The 16,146-nt window shown below is 38.6% G+C and overlaps 2 protein-coding genes across 4 annotated transcripts in view; one reads left to right on the forward strand and one right to left on the reverse strand.

The window, feature by feature from the left end:
- Window positions 1–2,921, reverse strand: part of LOC110458671 (serine/arginine repetitive matrix protein 2-like) — a 10,091-nt gene extending 7,170 nt beyond the window's left edge. The window contains exon 1 of the mRNA XM_021510500.1: window positions 2,916–2,921. Within this exon, the coding sequence (XP_021366175.1) occupies window positions 2,916–2,921 (6 nt within the window). The remainder of the gene's footprint in view (window positions 1–2,915) is intronic.
- A 1,803-nt stretch (window positions 2,922–4,724) lies between these two features.
- The window catches only part of LOC110458665 (neuronal membrane glycoprotein M6-b-like), a 115,065-nt gene continuing 103,643 nt past the window's right edge, over window positions 4,725–16,146 (forward strand). The window contains exon 1 of one of the 3 annotated variants that reach the window (XM_021510490.1): window positions 4,725–5,573. In XM_021510490.1, the coding sequence (XP_021366165.1) occupies window positions 5,549–5,573 (25 nt within the window). In that variant the 5' untranslated portion in view covers window positions 4,725–5,548. Of the gene's footprint in view, window positions 5,574–11,991; window positions 12,623–16,146 lie in introns of those variants that run through there. The other 2 variants (XM_021510486.1, XM_021510489.1) reach the window with 2 other exon arrangements.

Raw genomic sequence — 16,146 nt, forward strand, 5'->3', positions numbered from 1 at the left:
CCCCAGAAGTTGGTGGTCTATCGTTATCACGTCCCTCTCTTATAATATCCCCTCCTGTAACCCCCCTACCTTACTGAACCCCTCTTCTCCACTTCCCCCACCCCTTGTAATTCTACGATCCTAGGTTAAAACTGTTCCTGTAAGGATCAACCAAATTGTCTTATAACACATATAATTTGATAACAAATGAATGCATATTCTGGGAACTGCCAGCATTCCGGTTTTTTCCCCGCGATTGTGTTAAACCTATACACGAGACAGAATTCCGTTTGCAACTCAGGTCTTCCATGTAAAAGCGTATAATTAAGAGGCACCGTGTTCTCTCGTGTTTCTGCTCGTGTGTACAGAGGAAAGAGATACTTAACGGTCTCCACTGCATATCTCCGCCAAAACTAGACAATCGTTCTCAACAGGACAGTCAAGTGTTCATTTGTAGACACCGACTTCCAATATACCGACAAGTAGATCTCTCATTATTTCTCTTCATTATGGCATTTCATAAATTGCAGATATTTGTTTGAATTTTTAAATAAATATCTGAACTAAAACAGGTGAATTCCAAATGTTAAACTTTTCATTAGCATATATATTTGAATTCAATACATAACATTTAAATTAATACATTCTGATAAAAAATAAATTAAAAAGGAAAAATTCAATTAAAAAAACTACAATTAAATTAAAAAATAAATTTGAATCAAAAGATTATACGTTTTGATCTGACTTTTGTACTCAGTGACTGGATGCTATATACTCCATTGTGAGGTCAGATCCTCTGTCGTTTTATGGTTAGGTTTTCCTAACGAGGTATTCAAGAGAAATTGAGACCTGCTTGTAAATATTGACGCTTCACAATTTCGTAGGTTTCTACATAATGTAATAATAATTTTACATGTAGGTATTGATGTTGGAGGGCATTTTCCGTAAATCATGTTTTCTTTACCTTCGTATATAAGATTCTCGTAACACCTTACCCCTTTATATAATACCTATACCATGGAGAGTTGTATATAGATATCTATCGACATTTACAGATGTTAGGTGTTAAAGCCATAGAAATAATTACATTTCGCCGGGCTTGTAGCGCTAACGAGATCATGTTTCTGCGCGCGGGTTGTAAACTGTTTTAGCGATATATTCGTTATAATGGGATAACAAACTAACACCCTACACACGTGTCCCGCGTAACATCTGTGTGAGGATTAGATTGGAGGTATAGATACATACCAGTCACTATACTATATAGGATTTATAAAAAGTTACAGCGCACACAAGTGTCGACTGGCCAGTCGTCTTTTCAAAAGGCTGACGTATCGATCGCCAGCTGTACATGATGACGTCACCAAAATGATGTTCGATACGTGTTTTTTACGGTGTTATGTCTTCTACCAGTACACAATAATATCATTGTCATGACATGCACGATTTTAAACGCGAAAATTCAAGTACACTTAGATCTGGTAAAGCCTCCTAGCATTGCTGGTTAGGTTATGCCCACGGTAGATATCCTCATTCTACATTAGTGTTCAGTATACGTTGTGGGGTTATTTCTTCCTCCTTTGAGTGTGTCTTAGGGATTCAGAGGATCCAACTACCTCCGCCCTGGTTAACCCGTTGTCAAAGTATTGTGGCCGGTAGGGTAACAAGATATAAGCGTTATGAAACGGACCCTGAGTGGAGCGATCAGCTGCCAATATAATAGCCATATTGTCAAATTCGTTTCGTTACACGTTTAACCCCAAACAATTAACAAACACTAGGTACACCGTTAGAGAGAGAGACAGTGCCGGAAATAAAATATATACAGACCGGAAGTCGGCAATAAAGTGGAGCATCTAATCAATGGCTATAACATACTCCTTAAGTAGGGAAAGAAGAAATCAGTTGTTTTGTTAGGGAGTCCTGTGATAATATGAGGATTGATGACAGGTGAATAGGTCACCCAAGGGAATAGTGTCACCATTATAACCCATCACATAACGGTCCCAATCGGGAACCGTCGGCACTTTCCGTAAACGAGAAAATATTATGAAAGTTTCTCGTTTACGGAAAGATCCGACGGTTCCCGATTTCAGGCTACCCAGGGGTTCCTTGGGAGACAACTCCAAAATGAAATAGTAATTAAGGAAAGCAAGCAGAAGTGTCTATAGTGCTGTAGACGGGACAGTATGTCAGTTTTGGTCTCATTGTTGTCCCCATTAGCCCATAAAGCGCCCGATTGTGTAGGGTCACCATACATTATTCACTTCGACTAATGATTGGTTCATTTGACCAACATTCAAGATCACATGGGTCAAGTGTGATTTAAAAACCTTCAAACAAATTTTAACAACTCAAGATGCCTACAGTCACTGCCTTACTTACCATGTTCTTACTGAACAACGTCAGCGGATACTTTCATCGTGCCAATACTACATGTATTTAAAAAAAACACATAATTCAATAACGTTGCGAAAATGGGGGCAAACATTCGCTTTCTATACGCTTTCTTAATTGAAGCAAAGTGACTGAGAACGGTGTTATTTTTATCTTTACACTATTAACTGTTTTGATTATTTGTCTTTGTGATTGATCGAATTTTATCTTTGTAATTAATTTTACATTATCTTACATTCTTTGTGATTAATTAAATATCATATTTGTGAGTGACTTTACATTATCTTACATACTTTGTGATCGATTATACTTATTATCTTGGTGGCTGGGCCCATGGACCCCCGTCTTCACAAAATTTAGTCGAACAGTATAAAACATGTTGTTGTTATTGCATACCCGCTCACGAAACTGTGCACGCCCGACATGTCAGAGGTCGCGTGTTTAAGTAGGCGTGTGACGGGGCAGAGATAAGATATATCCCGTACAGATGATCGCTACAAGAATGCATGTCATTCCTCAGCAACTACACGTGTACTCACATCCATCGGGCTCTGTTTTGCACGTGACAAGCAGTTATAACTGTCGTGTATACACAATACCACCGAAATATGGCCGCCAAGCATATTTCAAACTATTTTTACATTTCCAGACTTTTGATGGACCTTTTTTTTATTCGTGCATTTTGATAGTATATTGTGGTGTTTAGTTTAAATACCTAAAAACAAATTTTGAACAACTTTTCAATTTTTAAGAATCTCTATCGATAGACCGTCGATACATAACCCTGGTTCTTCTCATATGACCTTAGCTGTTGTGAAAATTCTCCCAACAAACAGGTCGTGTGTTCCCATGTTATTAACGTAAAGGTCAAGGTCACAGCAAGGGTCAAAGGTCAAAATTTATTGATGTCCTATCAAAAACACTACTCGAGGGAACCTATTTATAAAATAGGTCTTGCACTGCTTTGATCTGTGATCATAAGTTTAAGGTCACAACTTTGGGTCAGAGGTTAACTGATTGCAAGTCCGATTTGAACAGCTAAACATTGTTCGACTATATGGTGTCTCATCTCATTCAAACATTCATGAACCAAAGTCAAAGTGTTTCTTTATATTCACAAAACTTCCTCTTGTGGAATCTATTTCCTTTGGAAATCTTTGTTTCCATTGAAAATGATGGGATACGTACAAAGGTAAATATACCCAGGGTCATGTTGATGTTTCTTTCCGAGCGACGATAATTCGGTCCTGTTGATGTTTGTATTGAAGCAAAGACAGTTAGATCATGTTGATGTTTGCATTGAAGCAAAGATATTCGAATCATGTTGATGTTTGTATTGAAGCAAAGACAGTTAGATCATGTTGATGCAATGATCACTGGGCGATGTTGGTGATTGTATTGGAACAATGATCACTGGGTGATGTTGGTGATTGTATTGAAGCAATGATCACTGGGTGATGTTGGTGATTGTATCGGAGCAATTATCACTGGGTGATGTTGGTGATTGTATTGGAGCAATGATCACGGGGTGATGTTGGTGATTGTATTGGAGCAATGATCACGGGGTGATGTTGGGGATTGTATCGGAGCAATGATCACTGGGTGATGTTGCTGATTGTATCGGATCAATGATCACTGGGCGATGTCGGTGATTGTATTGGAGCAATGATCACTGGGTGATGTTGGTCATTGTATTGGAGCAATGATCACGGGGTGATGTTGGGGATTGTATCGGAGCAATGATCACTGGGTGATGTCGGTGATTGTATTGGAGCAATGATCACTGGGTGATGTTGGTGATTGTATCGGAGCAATGATCACTGGGTGATGTTGGTGATTGTATCGGATCAATGATCACTGGGCGATGTCGGTGATTGTATTGGAGCAATGATCACTGGTTGATGTTGGTGATTGTATTAGAACAATGATCACTGGGTGATGTTGGTGATTGTATTGGAGCAATGATCACTGGGTGACAACATTAAGGGTTCTCAGCCTTGTGTTACAATACAAAACATCCTGGTTCTCATTGTAAATGACTAGTATCTATAAGGGTAATTCTACATGTATAGACGTACAATATTACGTCAGATTTAGAAAGTGTGGAATTCATGCCTTTGTCATGACAATAGTCTGGACAATCAACTAATGTAGCACGTTAGTGTAACATTTAATGATCTCCTGACCAAGTCACGCGACTCGCCCAAGGCCCATTCAAGGGTGTGACCACAAAAAGACCTACTGCTAATACACATAAGTACTATCTATATATAATATAAGTACATTGTGTGCCGACACACACATACCCTACTATATACACGTAATGGAGATATGTGTCTCGGTTGTATGTTTTAGACATTTCTGGACGTGTTCCTGTAATTGTTCGCCAAGTTCTTCATGGTGCTAAACATAACTTCATAGTGCATCAATTTGCACACCGCTTGTCTGGTATTTCAAACGCTGAACTGGTAATAGTACACAGCTATAGGTCTGTGTCACACGTAACACGCTGTATTGATGTCCCATTCATGAATGACGGAACATTATAACTGTTTGGTCATCGGTTATGTTGTAGGTAAACCACGCGCAGTCCGGACTACAGGAAGTCGTACATAGACAATCGGATAAAATGCATGTGTTTATCTAGTACAGTAAGAGGTACAAAAGCTCACACGTCATTTCACCAGGTTCCGGAGATCAAACAAAACGGTACATTGCCAATTATCCATGACAATAAGGGGGTTCACGGGATACTAATTGTGAGTGTATATTTGATGTGAATTGCAAATGCTGTGCAAATACCAGTAACGATTGGATATGAGGAGACGACCTCTGAGTAATACACTCCATATATAATGCACCGCAATAACGGATGTAACCTCGCGAACATTCCTCACCAATTGTTGTAACTATTGTGTATATGTTGATGTGGAGAGGGATAAAACATAACTTATGTCTGGTTGTAACGCGCGAACTAAAGAGCTGTGACAAATACGGTGTTGTTGACATTTAACGTATCCTCACAACACGGCGAGAATGGACGCAGCCAGCCCAGCATCCGAATCTATACATCTATAAATATATATATATACATGTAAAAGACACGTAACGACGGAGCGACAGAAGGATGGAGTTTATATAGAAGAAGGAATATTGAATCTTCCGGATAAAAATGCCTCGTACTCGACTGTGGTACGGTGAGTACTCGATAATATACCGATCTACGTCAAATATTATCACTCTTATACTTATAATATTTGAATCCATATTGTTTATTTTTATCGGTGTTAAGACATACAGACGGTGTATACATTCTGTTCTCCAGCTGTTCCCATCAAACACGTGTGCACACTCCGTCAGTTATACCGTGTAGGATTGTCATATATCACACTGGAGTTATAGAACTTTGTCTAGAGCTCTGTTATTTCATTTACGTATTTCGTTAAAGTGAGTAGATTTTTGGAAAATTTTCAAAGGGTGAACTATAAATAACAAAAGTCATTGCCGCTGCATTTTAAGACAAACTTAAGTCTTACACAATGTAGCACCGGAGACACGTCTTCATGTAGACAAAATGTCGGTATTTTGAATAACGGTAAGTTGACCATACTTCATAGAAGTTTTCTTGATGTTTTGCATTTGTACAACTCGTCCCAAAACAAGACTCTATTCCGAGTGACTTCAATGACCAATCTTAGCACAGGTTTTCTAAATAATTGATATGGGCGGTGGTATAAATTCACGGATTGTTATGGTTTGTATGCCTGGTCCGTGTAGGGTCGTTTTCGGTAGTATTGCTCTATAACAACGGAAATCAACAATCTAATTGTACCATAAGTGGCCGTCATTTACTGTTAGTAACACGTGCACAGCGCCGAGGTCCCATGGGACTAGCTTACGATGGTCGTCGATGATAAACAGTCATGATACTGTGTAATAATGCTGGCCCCGAACTGTGTATTTGTGAAGCATTATGTTGGGTGTAAACATATCCTGTTATAAAGAAAACATTAATGTCATATCCCCTTTGAAAAGAAATGATTCGTCATGTTTGACTATTGGTCAAAAGAACATCACGTGAGAAAACAAGGTATTTCGTTTTACGAAAACCACAAGCGAAGATAAGGCTTTCGCACCTAGAAATGTGATTTGATTAACATGCGAGATAAAATACATAGCGTTTCTATATGCATGATGTATAATATCCTGTCATAACACAGACTATAAAAATGTCTTATGTAGGAAAACATGTCTATTTTTGATATTGTATCTTCCATCTATATTGTATTGTACTTACAACCGCCAATAAAAATACACTTAAGCATGTATGAAGTTAACTTCCTGCTCGTGTACGAGTGTAATAGACGCAACATTAAGCCGGCTGTTACCACCACAATTTCCCCTTGTTGCTTAACTTCGCCAGGTCGGTCTAAAATTGAGTACCATAATATGCTATTGTAAGGATACTGCGGTTCCTATGATGTGGTATACTAGAGGCATGAATTAGCACTTTAAATGAGCTTCTGGAAATACGGACCAATAACAATCAGAGCACCGGTACATGTACACATCTACAGTAGCTTAATTACCTGAGTACACTGAATCTCCTAGTTTTTTTGTGTCCAATGTACATATATGAGTTCATTCTTAGCTCACGTCCCTGATGTACGTCACTGTAATGACAACATCAGATTTCCTGTATATTTCTCTGTACTAACGATACACCTTTATAACATATAATCCTATTCTAGAGTTATAACGTTAAACCTACTCTCCGTCCCAATAAAAAGGTGACGTGTGATTATGACTTCCTATTAAATACCCCGATACAAACTTACATTTCATGGATTATTAGAAATCCTATATAATTCAATTAAGTCACATTCTTTTGATACTTTCACACGTGCTATGAACTCATGAAAATACTTTTTTTCTGGTTTAACCGACATATGATAGGCATCTGTCATTAACTGTAGAAAATTCCAGATTTCGGAGTTTCAGCTGATTGGAAGTAATGGGTTTTGGCGTCACCGTGTTGCACTCGAACCTCTTTCTAGGCCTCGTTTCTCCCGGTCAAACTGGACAATTGGAATGGACTTTTAATTTTTGGATAGCAGGGAAACATATTTGGCAGTACAGAAAAGACGTACATTGTGATTTCACGGGGATGTCACAATCAAATTGCCAGATGCAGCGTCATTTTAAATGTTGGTCGTTTGAAAATGAAATATATTCTTGATGAAGTTCAGATATATTTTTTCAACACGTGAGTCAACAGTTTTACCCTGTTTTCATTCTTTGCACTTGTTGAAAAAGTGTTTAGCCCATTCCACGCAATTTACTTGGTTAAAACAATTTCATATGCAATCAATCTGATTAAAATTACATCCTACATCCACTATGTAATACAGTATTGCCTAACGTGGTACATAGTGAATGTAGGATACTATTTTAATCAGATTAATGTTCAATGGGAACCGTTTCAATTGCTTAAGGTCTTCTTTGAGGAAATCGTGGGCAGATATTGTTTATACAGTAAATGTACCCCAAAACCGTCTGTCATCTTACGAAAACCACAAGCGAAGATAAGGCTTTCGCACCTAGAAATGTGATTTGATTAACATGCGAGATAAAATACATAGCGTTTCTATATGCATGATGTATAATATCCTGTCATAACACAGACTATAAAGATGTCTTATGTAGGAAACATGTCTATTTTTGTTATTGTATCTTCCATCTATATTGTATTGTACTTACAACCGCCAATGAAAATACACTTAAGCATGTATGAAGTTAACTTCCTGCTCGTGTACGAGTGTAATAGACGCAACATCAAGCCGGCTGTTACCGCCACAATTTCCCCTTGTTGCTTAACTTCGCCAGGTCGGTCTAAAATTGAGTACCATAATATGCTATTGTAAGGATACTGCGGTTCCTATGATGTGGTATACTAGAGGCATGAATTAGCACTTTAAACGAGCCTCTGGAAATACGGACCAATAACAATCAGAGCACCGGCACATGTACACATCTACAGTAGCTTACCTGAGTACACTGAATCTCCTAGTTTTTTGTGTCCAATGTACATATATGAGTTCATTCTTAGCTCACGTCCCTGATGTACGTCACTGTAATGACAACATCAGCTTTCCTGTATATTTCTCTGTACTAACGATACACCTTTATAACATAATCCTATTCTAGAGTTATAACGTTAAACCTACTCTCCATCCCAATAAAAAGGTGACGTGTGATTATGACTTCCTATTAAATACCCCGATACAAACTTACATTTCATGGATTATTAGAAATCCTATATAATTCATTTTTAAGTCACATTCTTTTGATACTTTCACACGTGCTATGAACTCATGAAAATACTTTTTTCCGGTTTAACCGACATATGATAGGCATCTGTCATTAACTGTAGAAAATTCCAGATTTCGGAGTTTCAGCTGATTGGAAGTAATGGGTTTTGGCGTCACCGTGTTGCACTCGAACCTCTTTCTAGGCCTCGTTTCTCCCGGTCAAACTGGACAATTGGAATGAACTTTTAATTTTTAGATAGCAGGGAAACATATTTGGCAGTACAGAAAAGACGTACATTGTGATTTCACGGGGATGTCACAATCAAATTGCCAGATGCAGCGTCATTTTAAATGTTGGTCGTTTGAAAATGAAATATATTCTTGATGAAGTTCAGATATATTTTTTCAACACGTGAGTCAACAGTTTTACCCTGTTTTCATTCTTTGCACTTGTTGAAAAAGTGTTTAGCCCATTCCACGCAATTTACTTGGTTAAAACAATTTCATATGCAATCAATCTGATTAAAATTACATCCTACATCCACTATGTAATACAGTATTGCCTAACGTGGTACATAGTGAATGTAGGATACTATTTTAATCAGATTAATGTTCAATGGGAACCGTTTCAATTGCTTAAGGTCTTCTTTGAGGAAATCGTGGGCAGATATTGTTTATACAGTAAATGTACCCCAAAACCGTCTGTCATCTGACCATTGATCATTAAAATGGCAAATGTGTTTTTATCAATGAGTTCCATATTATACTTTATATCTGAAACATCCGGTATATATGTCGAAATGAGACAAATCCTCAAACAGACACTCTTGTGACGTAGATCCTCCGGTATGCCAAAGTGTCTTGTCATGCAAAATAATTCATTTCCAGAAATAATGGAGTATTTCCGATAGCTCAGGTTGCACCAGTACTAATGCTTAGCTTCAATGCATTGATTTTGTTCTGCTGCGAACACCATTACTGTGTATATTAACTTTTCATGAGGAACACCTACTTCAATCAGACGCCTACCTCCTGGACATTTGGCCGTTCGCCCTGTAGCATTTAATGACTTTGTAGAACACAAACTTCTCGAACATTTTTTATAAAATTTTCATGAGAAACGTTTCGTTAGTCTGAGATTCTGGTAACAGTTGAAACCTTATTACAATCGTCACAGATTTGTCCAGCTTTTATTGTGTGCGACTCCAGGATAAGAGAGGAGAGAACTTATTCAGTATTGATTATAAAACCGGTAATTAGTATTAAGGTACATTGCTAAATGTAATTATCTTGGAAATTACTTTAAGCTTTATTGTACTGACAGTAATATATGTTTAAACGTGTAACATAATAAAGCCAGGGGACTTGTAATTGATTCTTGTGAGGTGTATCGAGACAAAAACTTAGTGTTTTAATAGTTATGTGATTATATATTGTAATTGAAGAACATGTATATTACGTCACAATCTATAAAGGGTTTAGTCTCGCACGTGACTATATAATCAAAGGCCGTGTGACGACCGTTATATTCACTGATGATGAGGCTATCCAGGGGCCAGGCGAGGCTACCCAGGGGACAGGCGAGGCTACCCAGGGGACAGGCGAGGCTACCCAGTGGACAGGTGAGGCCATCAACGGGCCACTTACTGAAACATCACAACTCTAGCACGAATCTGCAGGCAACCTCCGGATCTGTTCTGAAGGGACATCAGTCGGGATCTGCATCTGAAGGAATCTCCTGGATCACCACGCATATATTAATTTGTATGCCCCCGCCATAAAATGGAGGGGGGGGGGGGGGGGGGGGNTTACAGACATTTTCTAGTTTTCCCTAGGCTGCAATGCATTCTATATTAATCGGATTGGCAAACAGCTCAATAAAACTCATTGAGAAAGGAATATACCTGTTTTTACCCACCACATGTTGTAAGAGGCGACTTATGTGGGAACCCCCTGCAGAATTGCAGAACGGCCTAACAACCTTTGTGTTGAACGTTTGTCAAAATGGAGAAGGCAATGGATTAGATGTCCCCAGGCCGGGACGTGCCAAAGTCTTTAAAATACTAGTTGTTATTGCCCATTTAGTTCAGCTGTTGTCAGTTCAGAGTGACTGGGTGATTTAAGGGTGGTAGCACTCTAAAGTCGGCATCAGATCCGCGCTATGGCTAGAAGGCAATTACATCAACACACCCAGCCTCCAGCACACGTGCGCACATGCACGCATACATTACCCACAAAGAGACATGTCCATATGATGTTTAACCAAATAAAAGTAATACAATCCTTGTAATAAGTTCCGTAAATCTAACTGTCGAAGGAAGAGCCGAATGTTTCATTGTAATACAGGCATCTCCGTTCTATTGTTTTTAAAGTGTTAAAAACGGTTACGTGACACGGTTTTCATTACAATAGGACATTCTCTGTATCTATTGACGGGTAAATGATGGACATAATCATCTATCTTAGCGCAGCTGACTGGCAATCTGTCAGCGAGGCGATAACCAGGGGACACAACTCTACAAAGAATCCACATTCCATCTTGAATGTACGTAGCACCATGTCTATATTCTAATAACGGTACGTGCCAGTTACAGGATTCACATGTGTGTACATATCTGGTATAGTAGAACGCTTTATTGCAAATATTCTACAATTGAAAGCAATATAAGAATATGTATAGATTTCGTATACACGCTCTGCATCAGTACAGGGGTGCTGTATAGGTATATTATGTTGTACAGGTGTATTACGTAGGTATGTTATACAGGTGTTGTTCAGGTGTATCTGCACCAGGGAGATGTCAACGAACCAGTCAGACAATAAAACAAGTGAACTGTGCAATCTTAAATTATCATTAAACGTGTAATCCAAGCATGGGAGACCACACTGAGCCCTAGATAATCCCAGACAAGGATAGCACGACTTTATTTGTATCATAAGGTTCGTCCTTCTAATTAATGGCCAAAACTACTCCGTAACGTGCTGATTTAGCCAATAAATGAAATACCGGTTCGTAGTGTCACTGCACTATCAGAAACCCATTTGTACCTGATAAAACGAATTGTTAGGGTTCAAATAGAACTAGAATACTGAAAAAAATAGTTCCAAGATAAGACTCATAACTCAAACGGATGTTAATGTAATCAATAATGTTATCAGTGGAACTGCAGTCGGTATGCACTACCGCACGTTATAAACAAACCTTGAATATGATTGGCGGAGGCTGCTCACGTAAAAAAATACAAGTCGGTGACGATACTGAAAATACAATAAAATGTAAAATCCGGCAGGTGGAACCTTTCATCATCAATAATGTAACATGTCTGCTGCGTGTCAGAATTCTAGCTTTTAAACATACATACAAAGATGCTGGCTCAGGTGTAGATATAATAAGTGTCATGTTTGTCAACTAACTACCTGAGACAGGTTCCAGTAATGATGCTGATGTATGGCGCCCTAGAATAGTTCGATCAATCGATACACCTTACTGGCTAAGCCTGATCTACTGGCTTTGTAAAGTTGATAGATCTCATATAATACGAAGGGTTTACTCGACAACCGGGGAAGTAAGTTAGTTACCTACCTGTCATATAAACATTTCAACAGTTCGGACAGGTATCGTCGCACCTGCTGAACCAGAACACTGTACGCGTGTGTACACCTGTGGGTTTCCAGCTGAGCGTGAACACCTGAACGTCAACAAATATATATGTGTATGTGAGAAATGTACATTGATTAGAATCCGTTTAGATTTGTGAGAACCGGTGTAACTGTGAAAAGCGGTTGTGACCTTGAGAACCGGTATACCTGTGGGAACCGGTGTTACCGTGAGAATCGGTTTGTCCGAGAGAATCGGTGTTACCGTAAGAACCGGATTGACCGTGAGAACTCGACCAAAATGCCTACTTATGACATGAGAGAGCGGATATGGTATGGTGAGTGTATCAAACTTGTCGGTATAGGGGGAGGGACCGTATCAGCATCCCGATCACGTGATATTGTACAGGTACATATACTACAGGTACTTGTTTGTTAAACTATTACAGGTACATTTACAGCCTGTAATAGATGTACTTGTTTGTAAACATAACACAGTTACATGTAATACAGGATGTTGCTTGTAAACATAATACAGGTATACACTGTATATAATACATGTTGCAGGGGCGTTTATATGATATTTGAAACAGGGGGGCGTAGAATGAAATATTTTGGACCTTTTTTTTGCTAAAAAACATAAAATAATTGTGAAATGCACTAATGTAACGGTTCCTGACTTGAAGCATGTATATTTTATTGTTAAAGTGTCAGGGTGTTTATGTGTTTAATTAATGAATATGATAAATTGACATAATCAATACTGATAATATTAGCAGATTACGATAGTTTTTTATTTTTACTTTTTTAAAGGGGGGGGGGGGGGGGGGGGGGGGTCAAAATGGCCCCTCCTTTGATTTCAATNGGTTGTTGATTGTAAATATCATGCATGTATATATATAATGTAATATAGGTAGTTGTTTAATTTGTATATATAGAACATGTAATCAAATCATAGGTACTTGTTTGTATATATAATACAGGTAAGTATAAGGTACTTGTTTGTATATCTAATACAGGTAAGTATAAGGTACTTGTTTGTATATCTAATACAGGTAAGTATAAGGTACTTGTTTGTATATCTAATACAGGTAAGTATAAGGTACTTGTTTGTATATCTAATACAGGTAAGTATAAGGTACTTGTTTGTATATCTAATACAGGTAAGTATAAGGTACTTGTTTGTATATCTAATACAGGTAAGTATAAGGTACTTGTTTGTATATCTAATACAGGTAAGTATAAGGTACTTGTTTGTATATCTAATACAGGTAAGTATAAGGTACTTGTTTGTATATCTAATACAGGTAAGTATAAGGTACTTGTTTGTATATCTAATACAGGTAAGTATAAGGTACTTGTTTGTATATCTAATACAGGTAAGTATAAGGTACTTGTTTGTATACAGATATATATGGAATGTATATGTGGACATGCTCTATATGTCACTGTATTGATCACGGCCTAGTTTATTCTAATTCTAGTTTTTGTTTGTGACTATCGTGAAATTAGATTCTGAATAATCTTCATGACCTTATACACGTGGCGTTTGTAATCACATATACCAATACAATGGTACACAGTTACCTATCATTACAATAACCGTCATGTGTATATACCGTTATATTTGTTCTAAAGTTCATACACATTCTGGCAAAGTCATGTCTGACTTCTTTCGTTACCTGTTATGTTATCATTCTATTTCCTGTACAAATCAGGTCGTACTCACAGGAAAAGGCTTTATTTTGCCATCAGAGGGAACATGTTTGTTTGTTTGTTTGTTTGATTTTGTTTAACGTCCTATCAACAGATAAGGTCATTTAAGGACGGCCTCCCCTGTGTGCAAGATGCATGCGTGTAGTGTATGTGTGTGTATTTTGGGAGGCTGCGATATGTTCGTGTTTGTCTCCGTGTGATAGCGCGGAACTGATGTCGATTTTATAGTGCTACCTCACTGAAACATACTGCCGAAGACGTAGTCATTGCATTAGAAAATTGTTAACGTCTTTGAATACGTTTTCTTCACCGCTGATACTTACCTCGGAGACAAGACCATGTGTGTAAACAATTACTACACTATAGTATTTTAAACCAAATCTGCGGTTGCACGTGGGAGCCAATTTGTACTGGTTCGTACCTTGACTTGTCTCCCCACAATCCTAACGGCAAGGACAGAAATGAGGAAATGTGCAATTACTAATACAATACAAAAAGATCGCTTTGTAGAGTCCCGATTATAGAATGGTATTTGAAAATACTTTCCAATTTCCTTTCGGGATGATTGATTTCAAAGATAAAAAGTACCCTTACATACTGAAAATGTTCAAAGCTTATACTCTCAGGATAATATTTTAGTTTAATAATTCCAGATATGCTGTTCCTCAAACTGTTATATCAACACCGTGAGCCCCTATGCATCTTAGGGTTCTAACCACGAGTTACGATCGAGTATTACAAAGCCATGGTTACGACCAAGGTTTGCTACACAAGAGTTCCGATCAGTGTTGTAAGCAAGGTTCTTGAACCCGTATTGCTAACCAACGTGTTCAACCTATTATTCTTATGTAATGGCTACAAAAAGTATTGCTAACCATGGTTTACCAACAAGTCTTGTCAATCCAAGGAATACAACTCAGTACTGCTAACCAAGGTTTATCACCTAGTACTACCTACCACGGTCTACGATTCGGTATTGGTAACCCGTAGGTTTACCCCCCAGTACTACCTACCAAGGTCTACAATTCGGTATTGGTAACCCTAAGGTTTACCACCCAGTACTACCTACCAAGGTATACGATTCGGTATTGGTAACCCTAAGGTTTACCACCCAGTACTACCTACCAAGGTATACGATTCGGTATTGGTAACCCTAAGGTTTACCACCCAGTACTACCTACCAAGGTATACGATTCGGTATTGGTAACCCTAAGGTTTACCACCCAGTACTACCTACCAAGGTATACGATTCGGTATTGGTAACCCTAAGGTTTACCACCCAGTACTACCTACCAAGGTATACGATTCGGTATTGGTAACCCTAAGGTTTACCACCCAGTACTACCTACCAAGGTATACGATTCGGTATTGGTAACCCTAAGGTTTACCACCCAGTACTACCTACCAAGGTATACGATTCGGTATTGGTAACCCTAAGGTTTACCACCCAGTACTACCTACCAAGGTATACGATTCGGTATTGGTAACCCTAAGGTTTACCACCCAGTACTACCTACCAAGGTATACGATTCGGTATTGGTAACCCTAAGGTTTACCACCCAGTACTACCTACCAAGGTATACGATTCGGTATTGGTAACCCTAAGGTTTACCACCCAGTACTACCTACCAAGGTATACGATTCGGTATTGGTAACCCTAAGGTTTACCACCCAGTACTACCTACCAAGGTATACGATTCGGTATTGGTAACCCTAAGGTTTACCACCCAGTACTACCTACCAAGGTATACGATTCGGTATTGGTAACCCTAAGGTTTACCACCCAGTACTACCTACCAAGGTATACGATTCGGTATTGGTAACCCTAAGGTTTACCACCCAGTACTACCTACCAAGGTATACGATTCGGTATTGGTAACCCTAAGGTTTACCACCCAGTACTACCTACCAAGGTATACGATTCGGTATTGGTAACCCTAAGGTTTACCACCCAGTACTACCTACCAAGGTATACGATTCGGTATTGGTAACCCTAAGGTTTACCACCCAGTACTACCTACCAAGGTATACGATTCGGTATTGGTAACCCTAAGGTTTACCACTCAGTATTACATACCAAGGTCTGCAATTCGGTATTGGTAACCCGAAGGTTCACGACCCAGTCTGGTTAACCGAGGGTTAAAAC

The sequence above is a fragment of the Mizuhopecten yessoensis genome, unplaced genomic scaffold (genome assembly GCF_002113885.1).
Source record: "Mizuhopecten yessoensis strain PY_sf001 unplaced genomic scaffold, ASM211388v2 scaffold9685, whole genome shotgun sequence".
Classification (NCBI taxonomy): Eukaryota; Metazoa; Mollusca; class Bivalvia; order Pectinida; family Pectinidae; genus Mizuhopecten; species Mizuhopecten yessoensis.